Source organism: Cimex lectularius, unplaced genomic scaffold (assembly GCF_000648675.2).
Source record: "Cimex lectularius strain Harlan isolate CLEC.00 unplaced genomic scaffold, Clec_2.1 scaffold110, whole genome shotgun sequence".
Taxonomy (NCBI): Eukaryota; Metazoa; Arthropoda; class Insecta; order Hemiptera; family Cimicidae; genus Cimex; species Cimex lectularius.
In genome coordinates, this window is record NW_019392697.1 from 299451 (window position 1) to 314809 (window position 15359).

A 15359-nucleotide genomic window follows, 5' to 3' on the forward strand; every position below is an offset into this window, starting at 1 on the left:
ACCTGCTTTTGGGCCAAAGCACGCGCAGATGCCCCTGCAGAGAAAGGTTGCTCGAAGTGTCCCGCATAATAGAGGCGTGTCATGCCTTGGCTCCATACAGAGAGCGTGAAGGCAAGACGCCGGATTCAAGAATGGTTCTAGAACGGTAGCGAGTTTCAGGGTCCCCTGTTTCGCTTTTTAGGGGAACTGGGAATTTTATATTGCACATAGCCGTCAAAATTGTGTTTTGTGTTTCAGTGTTTTGTATGAGTAAGTGTATTTATTAGAGTGAATGGGGAGGGCTGATGGTGGAATAGCATCCCCATCGCCCCTCGAGCTGTATACGTGACTTGGGTCGAAGGCGGAATATATAAAAAAACTACCCCATCAACCCCAATCGGATTGGTGGAATATTCAGTACTCCATCCACCTAATAAAATGAATGAAATGTATAGGTGTGAATGTATTTATTTGTGTGAATGCGTATTGAATGTGTGTTGCCATATTTCGCATATGCTCGGGGCTGAAATGACCATGCTGTTGGATGCCCCTGTCAAACAAACAAAAAATAAAAAGTAAAATAAAAATATTAATAAAAAAGCTATCATACTGAACCGGCATTGGGTCACTTATTGGGTCCATCTTCACTCGTGGGTATGTTGAACTACTCAAATTCGCCTTGCACCATCAAGAGAAAAACATACAGCATGAATTCACCGACTCTCAGACCAACACCCAAGAACAACTACACAAAAACTTTCATTGAAATCAAATCAATGTCTTCTTTAACGAAATCCCCCTAAAAAAATTGTTTTCTCAACAACTAGATTAAAAAGAATATTCTTTGAATTTGTAAAACAATATTTTGTTTTTCCACGTTTATAATTAGTTTCGAAAACTCTCCGCCGACATTAGGTTGAGCTGTTTATCATTCAACGGCGCATTAATGAAGTTAGGAAAATCTTACTTCATTTACAAGCTTTATAAAGTACCATGTTTTAACGAAGCACCTAGCCTCATCAGCCCCAAAAGCATATCGTATTTTAAGCCGTACTAGTCCTGTGAAAAGAGAGATATAACCGCCTCCTTTTATAAAAACCATAAAGAAAAAAATTGTTTTTTTTTTATTTTAATCTATTGTATAAATTTAAAAATCAATGTTCACTGTATTGATAAAAATAAAATAATTTTAGTGCCTCAAGTTTAAAAGTATTATATTTATGATGTCTGAAAAATCATTAAATAAATAACGAATTTTTTCTGTTTGCTATGCCTTGGTGAAATTATTTGAACTTTTATTGTAAAAGCTGTATAATTAATATTACTTATTTTAATTTATTTTCCCAGTATAATATTTATAGCCCACTGAAATGAGAGAAAATTTGATAAAGGTTTTCTCGACGACATTTTATCTTGCAGAGGGGGAGAGAAAAAATAACTGTAAAGTCGTGAATCCATGCTTCTTCCGCAGGGTCAAGATTGGAAAAAGCAAAAGGCAATTGGTTCGAAGCCGGGCTCATATCTCAAAATTTATTTACTTCCAATTGTGCTCCTCGCGTTATTAACTCATCTTATGAGCTTCCCACAATCCGCCACCCAGTGAGAAATATAATTTCTCGCTATTGAAAAAAAAAACTCCCACCCTTTCTAGAAGGAATGCTGCTTTCAAATTAAAATTGAGTTTTTTTCCATCAGAATAAATTCCTTATACCCCATCATTATGCTCTAATTTGTACATTAATTTGAAAAATAAATATAGAAAAACTGGAATCGGGATGATTTGAGATTTAGATTTGTCAGATGTTTAAATCACAGGTCCACCATCATTTTTTCTATATGTAAATGATAGAAAAAAATGACATCGGGATGATTTGAGATTTAGATTTGTCATAAGTTCAAATCACAGATCCACCATAATTTTTTCTGTATGTAAATGCGATTATAAACTATTATAATAAAAAAGAATCGATTAAAAAAAAATGAGAATGTGTGTGTAGGTTTAAAAACATCATTTAATCAGGTATCAAATAGCCTGCCGTTTTAGAGGTTCCCTGGAACCTAATTTCGTTGGAGAGACGGATAAGTATATGTATATATATTATATACATGGTGTATTATATACATATATATACAGACTATGTATATATATATATATATATATATATATATACATATATATATATATATATACAGACTACTATACTACTTCATACTAAAAATACGAAATCTAGTAGAAACCGAGGGGGTAGGGTTAAATACGGGTCAGGTTATGTTGGTGTTAATGTTAGGGAAGGTTTAAGTTCAGTTAGTGTTATGGACGGGTTATTTTAGGTAGGGTTAGTGATAGATACGGGTTAGGATAGGTCAGCTTTAGTGAAATCGTTAAGGACGTGTTAGAACAGGTTAGGCTGTTAAGGTCAGTGTGAGGGACGGGCGAGGTTACATATCCTTGATTCCATGATTTTTCCGCGAGGCTATGTGACTATGATATGTTTCTCTAATCATTTATCACAATTATAATTAATTAAAACTAGGAAAAGTTGATTAATTATTTTTATGTTTACCATCGTGCATTTTGAGAGTGAATGAATTTATTAGCGGGAATGTGTAGTGAATGTTGAGTACCTCATCGACCATCAATTTCAATAGTTGTAAAGTATATGGAAAAGGCAATGTACATTGAGAGAATTTATTTAAAAGTATATGATAAAACCGAAAATTTATCCGTACTGCCAAAACACCAAAAAGGTGTCTCTCGCAGCTTGCCGAGTAATTATGTCAAAACATACCTATGTACATGTGCGGAATTGAGCTTATATCATCCAACGTTTTGAAAAAATAGATCTTTTACCAGTGCTTTCGAAACGCACTAGAACGAGAGAAATATGAAAGCCACGGCTGGCCTAATTTTTATCAAAATGTTTATGTAATAAATTAATAAAACGGAATTTCCAATTTTTTTAAGTATAGTATAATCAACCAAGAAGAAAGCACGCTGTCTAATAGTTAATTCATCGTTTTATTAATAATATATAATTATAGTTTTATGAAAACACATTAAACAATGCATAATTGCTGTCAAGAAGGTTAAGTAGACCAAGTTAACAACTTCGTTAACGAGCAATGGTTATATCCTCCACGTAACTGTCCGAAAGTATCGTTTCGCAAGTTTTGGCCACCTGGTTATTTGGGGCATGTTATTTTCAAGCTAAGAAGTGTTCTTCTGGATTTCTAGTTAATGCTTAATGCATTTTCCAATATGATTGAGTGTTCATTTTTAGAGAAAATTTCAAGTAAATCAATAATTCAAACAATAACTTAAAGCAAAGATTATGTAATTTTTTAGTGCGGATTGCGAAGATGTAAAAACGATGTTAAAATACACTGAACACTGGCACGTTGATAAAAAAGAAGTAATATTTCTAGTATAACATTTGAAATTTGTTGCTGCTTGTTGTAAAAGTTTTTATATTTTATTTTACTGGAACATACTGAAAAATCAAGCATTATTTTTTATGAGCCAATTTCCCGTGCGACTTTGCTCTGGTCGGAATCTGTTAAAAACCGTCGTACTGTTCAACATTTTCGTTTCTCGTGCACATCAAATATGAGTGGCAATATCCATAAGGTATAACTGTCTCCTAAGAGTCCCTGTAAGGATCCATGAATAAAAATAAAAATCTAGCGTTTACCCCCGGAGATAGAACATAGCCGACGGGATTCTCCGGGTTTTTATCGCTTTATCCCAAGCAATGCTTAAGGTATGAAATATGGCAGGTCAGAGGAGGCCAGTAAACGGAATTTCCGAGCCATTTTCAGGTGGTCCGCTCTATCATTTCTTCAGATGTAGGTCCAACTGTGATGGTCGCTCATAACAGCTGCCTAGAATCTTGTCGATTTTTTATATCAAAGAGACATTAGGTTTATAAAAAAAATCAGTTGATATACGGTCAATATTTCCTTATGAGGGATTTTATTTTAGTCCTACACCTTCAAACTCAACAGTGATATTACAGGGTTTATTTAAATAAATCATTTACCTGTGATTGTTTACGATCAGACGAGTGAGCGTATGCCGAACCGCATGTTTTCCTTCCTCAACCCGCTCGCCGTCGAGATTTGGATTTGGATGGGGGCAGCCTACATCCTCGTCTCCCTAACGATTTGGCTCGTGGCGAGGTTCTCGCCGAGGGAGTGGACAAAGCCGGCTTGTCCCTGCTCCAGAGAGCTTCAAGATGAACAGGAGTCACACCACATTCTCATTTCCTTCGACAGCGTACTGCAAAACGACTTTACTCTCGGAAACGCATTTTGGTTCACTATAGGTTCTCTGATGCAGCAGGGTTCTGACCTAAACCCGAAGGTAAGCCTGTGTGTATATCCCCGAGTAAATTTTTTATCTATGCTTTAATTCTGCTTAGACTATCTGCTTGTCGTAAAATATTGCTATTATGATAACTATAAAATGTTGATATCATATCAAGAAGTCTTTAAATACTGGAAAAGCCATCATTTCAATATCAATAAATGTCATTCTTTAAATCTGGCATACTGTTGCCAATAACCAAAAACAGGAAAAGTTTTATATTTAATATTGTAAGTAATCTTTTTACCTTTCCTTCTCCAACAGATTTGATTTGAAAGTTGCCATTTTTATTAATATTGTTCGTCTAAAACGTCAAATCAATCGCCGAGACAAAAAAACTGGTGTCAATTTACGTCGACCGGGTAATTTTAGATTCAAATAAGATGATAATTTATTCAATTCTGGACAAAAACCTACGGGAAAAAAGTCAATGAGTGCTCAGTCATCTCACCCGGGAGATCATTACTGATCGTAACCGAAATTAAAATGAATCACCAATGATGGAGCGAATTGTGGAAAGACTCACAACAAAAAGCTAACGAAGAAAATTTGACGTACTGTAACGACCAAACCGTTGACACCGGTTAATCCGGTACAATCCAAGCAGGGATTACTGGAACCAGTTATGCGGATTTTCTTCCTCATAACAGATCGTTATAACACGGGCTTGCCGAAATCCTTCGTTGATTGAAGTTTTCCAACAGTTCTTGCTAATTCTAATACTACTTTCTTGAATTTAATTTGGATTTAATAAAACTTATTGTATCTTATTTACATTGTAGCAATCAATCATAACAAATCAATTAATTGCCGATGAAAAATCTCATTTTTATAAAATACAAGGATCTCTCACATAACTGTCGTTGTTAAAATACAGACACACACACAAAATTTTCGTGTCAACTGTAAGAAGGATTCGCGACCTAAATTTGCGAAATTAGTTAAATAAAAGACAAACGACATTCATTTATTCAATATACTCTCTCCCTCTCACTCACACTCTCTCTCTCACTCTCTCTTCTCTCTCTTTCTCTTTCTCCTTTTCTCTATAGCTTTCTCTTTCTCTCTCTCTCACTTTCCTTTTTACATTTCTCTTTCCCTCCCTCTCTTTCTTTTTTACATTTCTCTTTCTCTCTCTTTTTCTTTTTAGCTCGCTCTTTCTCTCTTTTTCTTTTCTTATCTCCTTCTCTTTCTTTCTCCTCCTTTTCTTTATAGCTCTCTCTTTATCTCTCTCTCACTCACTCACTCTCTCTCTCTCATTCTCTTTTTTTACAGCTCTCTCTTTATCTCTCTCTCTCTCTCTTTCTCTTTTTATTTATAGCTCTCCCTTTATCTCTCTCTCTCTTTCACTTTTTCTTTATAGCTCTCCCTATATAGCTCTCTATATATATATATTTCTTTTTTACATTTCTCTTTTTCTTTCTCTCTTTTTTCTTTTTAGCTTGCTCTTCCTCTCTTTTTCTTTTCGTATCTCACTCCCTTTCTTTCTCCTCCTCTCTTGTCTACGCGCCCGCTCTCTCATTTTCTCTTTCTCTCTTTTCTCTCCCTCCCTTCACAACTCATTTACTTTATCTATCTATTACGATCTATCCATCACCCTCTCACTCTCTCTCTCTCTCTCTCTCTCTCTCTCTTTCTCTCTCACTCTCTCTCTCTCTTTCTTTCTTTCTTTATAGCTCTCTCTTTATCTCTCTCTCACTCACTCTCTCTCTCTCATTCTCTTTTTTTACAGCTCTCTCTTTATCTCTCTCTCTCTTTCACTTTTTCTTTATAGCTCTCCCTATATAGCTCTCTATATATATATATTTCTTTTTTACATTTCTCTTTTTCTTTCTCTCTCTTTTTCTTTTTAGCTTGCTCTTCCTCTCTTTTTCTTTTCGTATCTCACTCTCTTTCTTTCTCCTCCACTCTTGTCAACTCGCCCGCTCTCTCCTCTCTCACTGTGTTTTCCTCTTTCTCTCCTTATCACTTTCTTTCTCCTCCAATTTTATCCACTCGCCCGCTCTCTCACTTTCTCTTTCTCTCTTCTCTCTCCCTCCCTCCACAACTCATATATTTTATCTATCTATTACTATCTATCCATCTCTCTCTCTCTTTCTCTCTCTCTCTCTCTCTCTCTCTCTCTCTCTCTCTCTCTCTCTCTTTCTCTCTTTCTATCTGTCATTCTATCTACTTATCTATGTATCAATCTAAATCTATCTTTTTCAATCAATCAATTTATTTATCCCTCTATCACTCATTCATTCATTCTCTCTCCCTATTCTTCCCACTATTTCTATCTTCATTCCCCTCTCTTTCCCTCTATTGCTATCTCTATTATGCTCTATTTCTTCTCTGCCGTGTTCATTCTTTCTTCTTCCCCCCTTATTTACGCTTACTCTCTCACTTTCTCCATCACTTTTACTCTTTCTATTTTCGCTCCCATTTATTCTCTCTCTCTTTTTCTCGCTCTTTCGTCTGTCACTCTTTCCCTCTTGTTCATCCTCCCGCCGCCGCTCATTTAATCTTAATCTCTAATTTTTTTTCTATCTTCTCTCCCGCTTACACATAAAGATACTCTAAGAAAATACCTTAACCTTGCACAACAATGGCCATGACACTCATATTAGACCGACCTTCTTCCATTATACGAAAGACTCAAACGTCTTATAGGTGTACCCTAGGTTAGAAGGTAAGGATGTATTCAGCGAGAGAAGACACATGCCTGAATAAATGGCAACGAGAAAACAGCCTTGTCTTTTAAATTTTTACATGTTCCGAGGTCATCTGGTGAGTCAACACGGGAAGACATAATTCTTGAAAAGTGGGAGCAGTACAGGAGTTTGTACGGAACACACGTTAAAAGATTTCTAAAAAGCCTCTTAAGTAGGGAAACATGCTACAACCTACAATCTCACACAGATAAAAACGATGAACGACAACAACAAACAAATTAAGTTTGAATTGGGCGCATTTGGTGCTATGTGGCCGGCTTGAAGAGGAGGGAAAGGTCCATCGTACCGAGGCAAAAAGCCGATTTCTTTTAAAAGTTTATCAAAAGATTTTCAATTTATTTATATAAACTCAGTTTTCATTATCCTACATATTTGCTGGCAAAATTAACTCGTCGAGTTGGGTTAAATGAGATAAAATTGTGTTAGGGTTTTTTTTAGCCGACGGGTGCTAATGAGACAAAAAGCTTCAAATTTGTTGGCTCAGATAAAAAGACAAAAAACTGGGGTTACTTAATCAAGCGCGATAAGACGATAGGGCTAAAGAAGCAAAACAAAATAGCCATTGATCGGGCTTCGTTGCACGGGATCGGCATGGTGCCAAAGCTGTGCGACGGTCGCCGCCGTCAGACCTCCACCCCCGCCGCCACAACTGACAATTAAATTCTAATTTTATATTTGAAAGCGGACTTTTATATTCAAAACTTAATCGTTGCTTGCGTCAGACCCTTAATTTTATTAAATTCTCCTAAGACACATTCAAGTAAACAAAAGAATTTATTTTCCCACCCCTCAAAACCCCACAAGTTACGTCTATTTTGCTCTCTAAACACTTTTTTTTAATATGTATAACAATAACATAGACGCGTTGGTGTCCCCCACGGTTTAGACGTAAGTTGTAAGGTAAAGGTCCCGAGTTCGAATCCACCGGCCCTGCATTCAAATCCGACATACTTAAAAATGAGCTTATTTTCAAAACCACAGCTCATGGAGTGTTGATATGACTGCATGTTGCGAACCTCCGTACAAAAAGAGATATTATTTTCTTATAAATTTTCAATGGTTTTTAAGATCCGGACGGAGTGCTGGACAATCTAAAAAATTGAGACGAAATCGTACAAAAATTTGTAATATTGTTATTTAGGCTTGTTCAATGTAATTTTGAACCAAAATTTTAACATATTATTGGACCAAATAAGATTCCAAAAAATGCAAAGAAAGGTTCTCGATGTTTCACACATAATGCAGGCGTGCCATGTCTTGGCTCCATACAGAGAGCGTGTAGGTCGCCGGTTTTAAGAAGAGTTCTCGGACTCGGTAGCGAGTTTCGGAATCCCCTGTTCTGCTTTGTAGGAGAATTTTTTATTGTATATAGCCGTCAAAATATGTTTTTTGTGGTCCTGTTTTGTATGAGTGAATGTATTTATTAGAGCGAATGGGGGAAAGGCTGATGGTGAAATAGCATCCCCATCGTCCTCGAGTTGTGCAGATTATTTATAAAAGTACCCCATCAATCCTAATTAGATTTATTTATTTTACGCAGGTTGACGGAGGAATATTGAGTACTCCAACTACTAAATACAATGAATGCACGTAGGTGTGAATGTATTTATTTGTGGGAGTGCATAATGAATGACTGTTGTATTTCGCCTGCGCTTGAGGCTGAAATGACCAAGCTATCGTATACCCCTTTAAAAAAAATCAATAAATAAAATAAAAACCAATAAATAAATAAAAGTCATTCCCTAGTAAGCCCGATTGTTTTAATGATTTATTATTAATCATGCTAGGTTTGTCAAAGTGAACTGCTTACAAAAAGGTATTTATTCCACTGTAAATATATTTTTCATTAATTTAAGATAATTAAGTCCTACGAGGAAGATCGAGCACAAGGTAAGCGTCATCTTATGATTTAATTCTTAACTTTACCCTTAGTTTAGGTTACTTATTAAAATTTCGCATGTCAATTTGTAAATTATTTGAAGTTTGCCTTGTGTTATGTTTAGGAAAATGTGTAAGACTATGCCACTCACGTTTAACCGTCTTCGTAATACAAGTTTTCCTTCCCCTGTAATCAAGTTCTTAATGAATGATGACAGTATTTTCCGAAACAAATTAAAACTTTATAGATGTACTTGTGGAGGTAAAATATAATTTTTGTTGCTTAAAAGAACATCATGACTTGACTTGACAACCTGATGTCAAGGGGAAATTATCAAAACTTTTATTTGATATGCTTTCCATGTCGAAAAATGCATCTATGAATTAAAACAGAAATTTCACATATTGGCATAAAATTCCACTGAGTTTTAGTTAATTAAAATATATTACATTTCTGTAAAAATTTAATACAAAAATTTTAACTGTTTAGAGACCGTGAGATGCGGTCTGGTGTGATGTAGGTTTAGAAAAAGATTTTCTTTATCATGCCAACGTTTCGGGCTTTATTGAGATCATCTTCAGGGCTTGGGATTTATAATCATTTTTTAAATTATACTAATACATGTAAGATGTGAAAATGAAATTATACAATGATGTATACAGTACAGAAATTTTAGGTTTAATCAAAGGATTTGTTTTCACTCATCCGGGTTGCACATAAATCACAGATTGGTATTAAAAACCGAGAAACACAAATCGTTACCTCAACTTTACATCATACCATCCTCTTCATACAATAATAAACACAGGCAAAGGGCTACTTCACAGAATTATTACCCTGAGCCATAAAACTTTTCACCACAAGAACATAAAAATATACAAACATATCCTCCATAACAATCACTACCCTAAACACATAATCAACAGAATAATCAATAACTCAACACTAACACTATCCACTATTACTAATAATAACACAACAAATCTATCAAATACAAACAAACCAGCGTTTCCATGCCATTAATTCACGGCCTATCACATAAATTAAACACATTTCTCTCGTCCGACAACTTTATAATAGCTTTCACAAATTATAAAACTATTCACACTCTTTTTTCCAAAATTGAAGATCCCAACCTGTAACAAATAAATCTGATGTAATTTAAAAAATCAGTTGATTAAATTGCCCGCAACTTATGTTGGAATTATATCCCGAAGGATAAGAGGGTAAAACATCATATCTAGGTTTGCAAAAAATAAATTACAGTACTGGCTACCCACTATTTTGAACATCAATACAATTTCGATTTCAACAATCCAAAAATATTAAACACAGAACAAAACAAAAACGTAACCTTTTAGAAATGGTTTACATTAACAGAGATAAACACAGCTTCAATTACAAAACAGACACATATAAACTCAACTGCAGGTGCGCTAATATCATAAACCAAATTTGATATCAATAACACACAAAACATATAATACAACATATAAAACGATCACTACACACCACACATCAAACAATTCTACTTAGTCTAAATCCCCAACAATTTATCTCTTCTTTCCCTAATAATCCCCGTAATAATAATCCTGAAAGGATAACTAGGCATGAACGACAAACAATTATCCTTTTTTGTTGTCGGACCTTTTCACCTCAAAGAAGTCGACTCCTCACAGAAAAATCAATTTCTATCCCTACTTCCTTCCCCAGTCCTTCAAAATCAATCATATTTATGTAAATGTATTTATTTATTTATTTATTTATTATTGTAGTATAGATACATGTACATTTGAACATACATATGTCCACACGTTACATTTACTTACCTGTTTAATTATTTATTTACTTTTAGAATATGAATACACGTGGGTACATGTGCACCATCTATCACCTATTTATGTGTGAATGTATGTACATATTTATTTATTCTATTTATTTATACTATTTATTCAACCTATTTATATATTTTACTTTTTAAATTATATATATAATGTTTATACTTAATTTATAACTATGTACATATAAGTTATTTAAACTTTATTAACTGTCAAAAAGATGATTCACACTCAAATTGTTCACATAATTTAAAATTATTACCATGAATCAAAAGTGACAGCGGGTTTTTTTATAATCAGTTTTTCACCGCAAACGCAGTAACATACTAAAAAAGAAAAAGTTATTACATTGTTAAGGTTGCAGAAGGTTAATAAGCCCTGTGTCTTTCGCACTTCTAACCCAAATGAAAAAAGAGCAGGTTGCAATCTGTATATATGTAAATATTTAGGCAAATATACTAGTTTTTCTCTTCTCAATCATATGTAAGCAAAAAAACATGAATATCTCATTAACCCTCTCAACACACAACGGTGGCACATCTTCAAAGAAAGCACACAATTTGAGTGAGTACAAATACTTTGAATAAACCTAAAATTTCTATATCGTGTGCATAATTGTAAAATTCATATTCACATCATATAATCCTAAATCTGTTGAATTTAACCTTCTTTATTTTCAAACTCCATACTACTTTTAAAGTAAACAGTAACATACCTTAAAGAACTTAAATTTTGTTACATGCATTAAAAAATTATTTAAAAAAGAGAGTTCGAAAAAAAGAAAGGTTTTCATATAGTTTGGATTTATCTTTACGGCGTTAAAGACCTACACTTCCGCAACAGTCACAAGTTGTGCGGGTTTAGTATCGTTTGCAATTAATACGTGATTCATTACTCGTATGAAAAATTTCGTCCGGTACTTCTACACCTCAATTGCAACAAAAAACCATGGTCTGATTGTCAACATTTTTACAGAAATTGAACCTTTTTTCAATGATTATTTAGAAATCGTGAGATGCAGTCTGGGAAGATGTAGGTTTAGAAAAACATTTTCGTTGTCGTGCCGTTTCGAACTTAATTGATAAACGTTTAGATAAAAGTTAAAGGTAATTTTTTATAAACGGTTTACATCAACACAGATAAACACAGCATTAATTCCAGAACAGACCCATATAAAATGAGTCGAAGCTACGCTAATATCATTAATCAAATTCGATATCAATAATACACAAAACATACATACAACATATAAAACAATCATTACACTCCAAAAATCTAACAATTCTACATAGTCTAATTCTGCAAAAAATTATCTATCTATTGTGTGAACATAATTGTATAAATTCATTTTCACATGTTACTTGTATTTGTATAATTTAAACAGTGTTTACAAAATCCCAGACCCTGAAGATTTTTCAAAAGAAATAAGTCCTCGTTTCAAAAGGTACAGTGAACCCCTTCTTGTGTCGACTAAAGAAAAAAATAAAAGATGGCCAAGAGCCAGGTTTCAAGAGTGATCAATACCCCCTCAACAACGGTTGTAACACAATTATAATCACGAGTTAATCACAATATAAGACAGAGACGGGTCATGTAACTTCATAGACGGGAGAGTTGCCAGGAGGTGTGACTGCAAATTTATCGCCCCGAGTGACGAGGAATGGGCGGCCAAGAAAGGACATGAATGAAGAATCTCTACTAACAAGATCTGTGGCATTCTTCCAGCAGCATCAACTCTAATAAACGTAATAAAGTAGGAACATCGAGCCTGGAGACATGCACCAGGATAAATCGGCCGCACAAATATGCGTAGCTGCCATCATATAGACGTTTGCATCATCATAATCACAGTTTGTCGCACTTTTTTGCTTTAACAACACAAAAATCAGTAAAAAGAACGTGTTTATTAGCATAGGCTTATACGCACTAAATTTTCTCGAACACAATTCAAAAACAATTTCAGTACTAACTGATTTGTATTGTACAGGCCACGTCGACGAGGATCGTCGGTGGGATTTGGTGGTTTTTCACCCTGATTATCATAAGCTCTTACACTGCCAACCTCGCTGCCTTTCTGACTGTCGAACGGATGATCACCCCGATCGAGAGCGCGGCGGATCTCTCGGAACAGACCGACATCGCCTACGGAACATTGGAAGGCGGTTCTACAATGACCTTCTTTCGTGTAAGTACTCACAATTTAAAAAAATAAGACCTAACACAAAACAGTCCCATTAACTTACCTCTTGTAACTTCTTCCTTTACGCTGCATTTTCTACTTTATTATACATATTAGAAGTACAATTCAGTCGAGATCTACAAAAGAGCAAAGATTTTCTAGTAAAATATAGGATATAAAAGAACAAAATAGAACAAAAAGTGGGACACGATTCAAAGGCCCAAATTTTGATCTAGCGAAACTTCAAGGTCCTACAGAATGGTTTGTTCAAACTAAAATATATAAATATATACAATATATATATATCGTTTATATTCCCTGACATATTTAATTAGTCATTATATAACCAAAAAGAAATTCTTTGTACATTTTAATTGCCTAATGACACTGTTAAGAAGTACAAAAGCTGGGGACCCCCAAGGGTTTGTTCTTGGACCAACCATATTTACCATCTTTATAAACGACCTTTGAAAGCTAAAAACTATTGCTGATCTGGCTCTCTTGGCTGATGATACACCATCGGTGCATAAATTTTTTATTTATATTAGAAAAGAACACTAGTGCTTGAAAAATAATGAACATAAAAGGAAATATGTGTTCTGTATACGTGTACATGAATATTCTTATTGTCTTATTTATTTAATGAACTCATGTTCTTGCGCCTACCCTTGATTTTAGTATCCTTATATTTTCCTATCATGCCTGGAGTGTTTTTGTCATTTTTTCCTCAACTATTTTAATGTTTAAAGTTTAATTTAGGATAAATTATTTCTTATATTTAATAGAAGTAAAAAAGGTTCAATAATGCCCTGAATCTGACTGAATTCAAACAAATAATTTAAATCAAAAACTCTTCCCTGGAGATTTTTCCGCATCATATTAATGTTGCATATTCCATATAAACGTGATTTAATTTTGGGGCGAAAACTTTTTTTGCTTCTCAAAAAAAAACATTTTTAGACAATTTTTTATCCATTTTCCTTGGAATATTATAATTATCTTTATAATTATTAAAGAGATCGGTTCAAAGAGTTATGTTTATAATTATTAAAGAGATGAGTTCAAAGAGTTATGGATAAAGAATTTAAAAAATAAAGTTTTACGTGAAAAAAATTCTATTTGAAAAATTGATAATTTTTTGCAAAATTCAAATTCTTATCGAATTAAAAGTAACTTAGGAAAATTTTGTTAGCCATAATTATTAGTCATACATTCCCTAACTTGCATGTAAAAGGTTTTTTTGCGATAACCCATCTACTTTTATTTAACAGGTTTGATTGTTTTTTCTCAGCCAAGCAACTTTAAAAAAATGTATTTATTTATTTTTACAGACTCTTCATTTCCTATTAATTGTTCCTTCTAAGTTTTAAAAATAAGGGTAAACCCTTTACCGGCAAAAAAAACAATATATTGATTACTACATGCCAGAGTTAAATTTTACAAGTTTTTGTAAATCGCGGGAGATTCCTGCTTAAGCCCTCCCGCCTAAAACTTCTCAGTCCGCGGAAATAAATCAAACATAAACTGAAAAGTAGATTATAGCCGGGTTATCTCTGAATGGGAGTTATTACCGAGGCCTGTAATTATTTAATGCCGAGGGCGGAACAGAGCCCGTACTCTGTCGGAGGCTTATCTCAAGACGGACAAAGAGTTGCTCCAATTGAAGTCCTGAACACTGTCTCCACTTCTAAACTTCGTCACAACGGGCAGCGGGTAAAACACAATTAATACCTGAAGGGGCTCATGAAATCCCAGAATTTTAAAGTGCGTAGGAAATTCTACAACAATTTTTTTTTGTTCTTGTGTAATATTGCTCATAAAAGAGTAAAACGTGATAACTGCATCACATAAAAAAGGTCACATACTCTCGTTCTTTCACCAACCTTCTCTTACTTATTCACTCCTTCTTACCTACTTTCCTTTATTTCTTCTTCTTTTGCTAATAACTTTTTCTTTCTCTATCCGATCTCTCTTTCTTTTCTTTCTCCCCCAAAAGGTTATTTACAGTCTATCTCTCTCTCACTCCCTCTCTCTCTCTCTCTCTCTCTCTCTCTCTCTCTCTCTCTCTCTCTCTCTCAGGCTTCATCTCTGATCTCCCATTTTTATCATTTGTTTTTAAGAACGTAAAATAGGGTAACACTGGGGACAACTCTGATTCCGGGAGGTTATTACTCTCGGTCTCTCTCTCTCTCTCTCTCTCTCTCTCTCTCTCTCTCTCTCTTTCTCAGGCTTCGTCTCTGATCTCCCATTTTTATCATTTGTTTTTAAGAACGTAAAATAGGGCAACACTGGGGACAACTCTGATTCCGGGAGGTTATTCTTCTCNCTCTCTCTCTCTCTCTCTCTCTCTCTCTCTCTCTCTCTCTCTCTCTCTCTCTCAGGCTTCATCTCTGAACTCCCATTT

General features: G+C 34.5%; 1 protein-coding gene across 1 annotated transcript in view; it reads left to right on the top strand.

Annotated features, from left to right (window-relative positions):
* The window catches only part of LOC106674284 (glutamate receptor ionotropic, kainate 2), a 306995-nt gene that overhangs the window by 257113 nt on the left and 34523 nt on the right, over positions 1-15359 (top strand). The window contains exons 11-12 of the mRNA XM_024226052.1: positions 4040-4342; positions 12764-12961. Of these exons, the coding sequence (XP_024081820.1) occupies positions 4040-4342; positions 12764-12961 (501 nt within the window). The remainder of the gene's footprint in view (positions 1-4039; positions 4343-12763; positions 12962-15359) is intronic.